The 2,978-nt window shown below is 37.3% G+C and overlaps 1 protein-coding gene across 1 annotated transcript; it reads right to left on the bottom strand.

The window, feature by feature from the left end:
* Nucleotides 1-1,650: 1,650 nt before the first annotated feature.
* Nucleotides 1,651-2,978, bottom strand: LOC21390819 (mitogen-activated protein kinase kinase kinase 17). The gene is made up of 2 exons (XM_024165094.1): nt 2,483-2,978; nt 1,651-2,195 (listed from the first exon to the last, which is right to left on the bottom strand). The coding sequence occupies exons 1-2, from the start codon at nt 2,976-2,978 to the stop codon at nt 1,651-1,653; spliced, it is 1,041 nt and encodes a 346-aa protein (XP_024020862.1).

Raw genomic sequence — 2,978 nt, 5'->3', positions numbered from 1 at the left:
GTGGCCATTTTGATTACAATAAGTGCACACATATTTTGAATCCGATGTTGATGCTTTGACAAAATAGTTTTTAAAATATTTTTGTTTTACATGAGTCTTGTAACCAATACCTCCTTTGTTGAAAACGCATCTTTGTCCACCAAGCATTTGATCAAAGTTTTTCTTTCCATTGGTGAACTTCAAAATGATCTTTGTCAAATCATCAACCTTTTCTTTTAAGGAGACATTTTCACATAATATCGTACTTTTCTCATTTGTCAACAATGTGATTTCTTTCTTAAGTAGTTCTATAGTTTTTCTATGAGATGCATTTCTATGAGCAAGTTTAGTATATTCTTCATGTAATTCGGAAATGCATGTTCTATATCCTCATTTGAAAAAGGTATAATACTATTTTCCTCGATATGAAGTTTAGAATTTGAGGTTACCTCATTATCATCAAAGGCCATGAAGCACATATTTGCTATTTCTTCTTGCTCATCACTATCGGATTCTCCGAGCTCTAATTCATCCCAAGTTGCTTGGAGAACCTTTTTGAGTTCATCTCTTTTAGAGCTCTTCTTGTTGCTCCTTTTGAGAGGACACTCTGTCCTTTTGTGTCCGGGCTTTTTGGAATTGATCTTGTTTTTATTTTTCACGTTTTTTGAGAAAAAAATGAAAACGTTTTCAAAACGGCGTTTGGCGCAATAAAGGCAAAAAAGGGAAATGAAAATGATTTTTTAGTTTAGTGTAAAATGATAGAGAAATTAAAACGACTTTTAGTCGTTTTTCATTTTTTTATTTTCATTTTCTCCTCTCTCGAGCAGAGAGAGAGAGAGAGACATTAATGAGTCTATTTTTATACGGAAAATAATATCTTGAGAAAACTACCAAACACATTTTCAAAAATGATTTCATGCTATTCCCTTTTTCTTCTTATCATCTTCTTCCTTGTCTTTCATTCGCGAAAGTTTGTGAGTCATTAAAGATCCGATCAAATCATCAAGAGAGATAGTTGATAAGTGTTTCATTTCCTCCAATGTGGTTCTCTTGACACTCCATGACTTAGGCAATGACCTCACGATCTTGTTCACCAATTCACTATTTTCATACAAAAAATAAAATCATTTTGGAACGAGTTCTAAACGCGCCCGTTGTATCTCAAATATCTTTTCCGTGCCTAGTAATCATTAGTCGCTGTTTATTTCATTGAGCAAATGATTAGTTAGGTACCACCCCTACTCATTTAATCTTGTTCAAAAGAAAACATAAACAACTCAAAATTGAAATATGCATAAGATTGGAATTTGGATACTTACAAAATAAAGAAAGAAAGAAAGAAAAAACATTAAAAGTACTGCTAGTTAAAATTGTTTACAACTCAGGGAGTCAACTCGAAAGTAATACAACTCTTTTCAAGGTGGCTATTCACGTACGTCTTGGGTCCAATTCCAAGCAATGTTTCCAACTTCTTGGAATTTTTAAGCCAAGAAAGAAGGAAATTGACCTTCAATCCATTAAAAAATGAATAAAAATTTGACTAAAGAAAAGTTTTTTACTTATATTCTACGTAAAATGTACATAATATGCACTATGTAAAAATAACGCATCAGATTGACAAAAAAAACACAATCTGTCTTTCGCAGCTTATATTTACAAGCAAAAGAAATGCTAGCAACAATTGTTGTAATTCCTGACTGTTGCCCAACTATCGGAAAACGACCAATTGGGTCTCTCCTCTGTCACCAACTCCTGGAGTTTATCCGCCGGCGAAGGAAAGCAACTTAATTCTGGTGAAATCTCCTGCTCCGAAGTCGAAACCCATGCTGGGAAATCATAAGGACATCTTGGAGAAGTTGATACGCAATTCTCTTCGTTTAATAGAACAGTGTCTTTAGCATCATCACCATTATCATAATCAGACACAACAAACGGGTGACTTAAAAGCATCTCAGCCGTCCATCTCTTCCTCGGATCCTTAACGAAACAGTTTCTGAGAAAATCCTTGCCTTCCTCCGAAATCTCCGAGGGAATTTCCGGCTCTTCTTCTCCGCCAATTCTAATCAAGAGAGGCCAAACACTCGCCCCCTCCTCGTGATCCCACACCGGCTTTCCGGTCGCCATCTCCGCCACCGTGCAGCCGAGAGCCCAAACGTCACAGGGCGATTCATACTCATTGTTGTTTACTGACTCCGGTGACATGTATAGGGCAGTACCTGTTGGAGAAAAATTTTGTTCAACACTCGTTCTTAAACCAATAATTTGAACGAGTTTAGTTCACAGTTTTAACCATGTTTAAAGTTTTTACTACGTTATTTTCTCTTATGTTAAATTAATAATTTGAATTATAAAAAGAATGATTAATGACTGGTTTAGTTTGCAGTTTAAACCATTTTTAAAGATTTTGCTACGATTGTTTTCTCTTATAAAATTTAAAATTTTAAACCTGTAAACCAAACGAAGCTTAAGTCATGAAAATTGTACGAAAACGAAGAAACCAAACCTCTTATCATGTAGTTGTTTTGTTCCATGCCCGACTCTTTTGCGAGCCCGAAGTCGGCTATTTTGACGGATCCGTTGTCGAAGACGAGAATGTTCTGAGGCTTAATATCGCAGTGGACGAACCCTTTCGCGTGCATGAATGAAAGCCCCTTTAGGATCGATTTTGCGTGCTGGCGAATTTCCGATTCTGGCAAACGACGGCCTTGGCTCTTGACTCTGTTTGCCAAACTTCCTCCCGAGGCGTACTCCATGAAAAGATTGTGGAACTTCTCGCCGTTTTCGACGCTCTGTGCTTCACGGAAACATCGAATGATTTGCGGGCAACTTCCGATCGCATCAAGCACTCGTTTCTCGTTCTTCAACGAATCAGAACAAGAGACTTTGGAGGATTTCACGGCCATGAGTGGAGGGAATTCAGCACAGGATTTTCTGGGCGTTGCTATGCTGATTGTGGCGAAGCTTCCATGGCCGATTGTTGCTCCACGAACCCACTTCAT

This window comes from Morus notabilis, unplaced genomic scaffold, assembly GCF_000414095.1.
Source record: "Morus notabilis unplaced genomic scaffold, ASM41409v2 Scaffold579, whole genome shotgun sequence".
In the NCBI taxonomy this organism is placed as follows: domain Eukaryota; kingdom Viridiplantae; phylum Streptophyta; class Magnoliopsida; order Rosales; family Moraceae; genus Morus; species Morus notabilis.
Note: the sequence above shows the minus strand (reverse complement) of the source record. Positions and strands in the feature narration are given on the sequence as shown.

What these genes read in the sequence shown, in the direction of transcription:
- LOC21390819 (XM_024165094.1), bottom strand. Translation starts at nt 2,978, where the DNA reads ATGAAGTGGGTTCGTGGAGCAACAATCGGCCATGGAAGCTTCGCCACA. An exon ending in AAACAACTACATGATAAGAG is followed by an intron (nt 2,196 to 2,482) that starts GTTTGGTTTCTT and finishes TTTCTCCAACAG; the next exon opens with GTACTGCCCTATACATGTCA.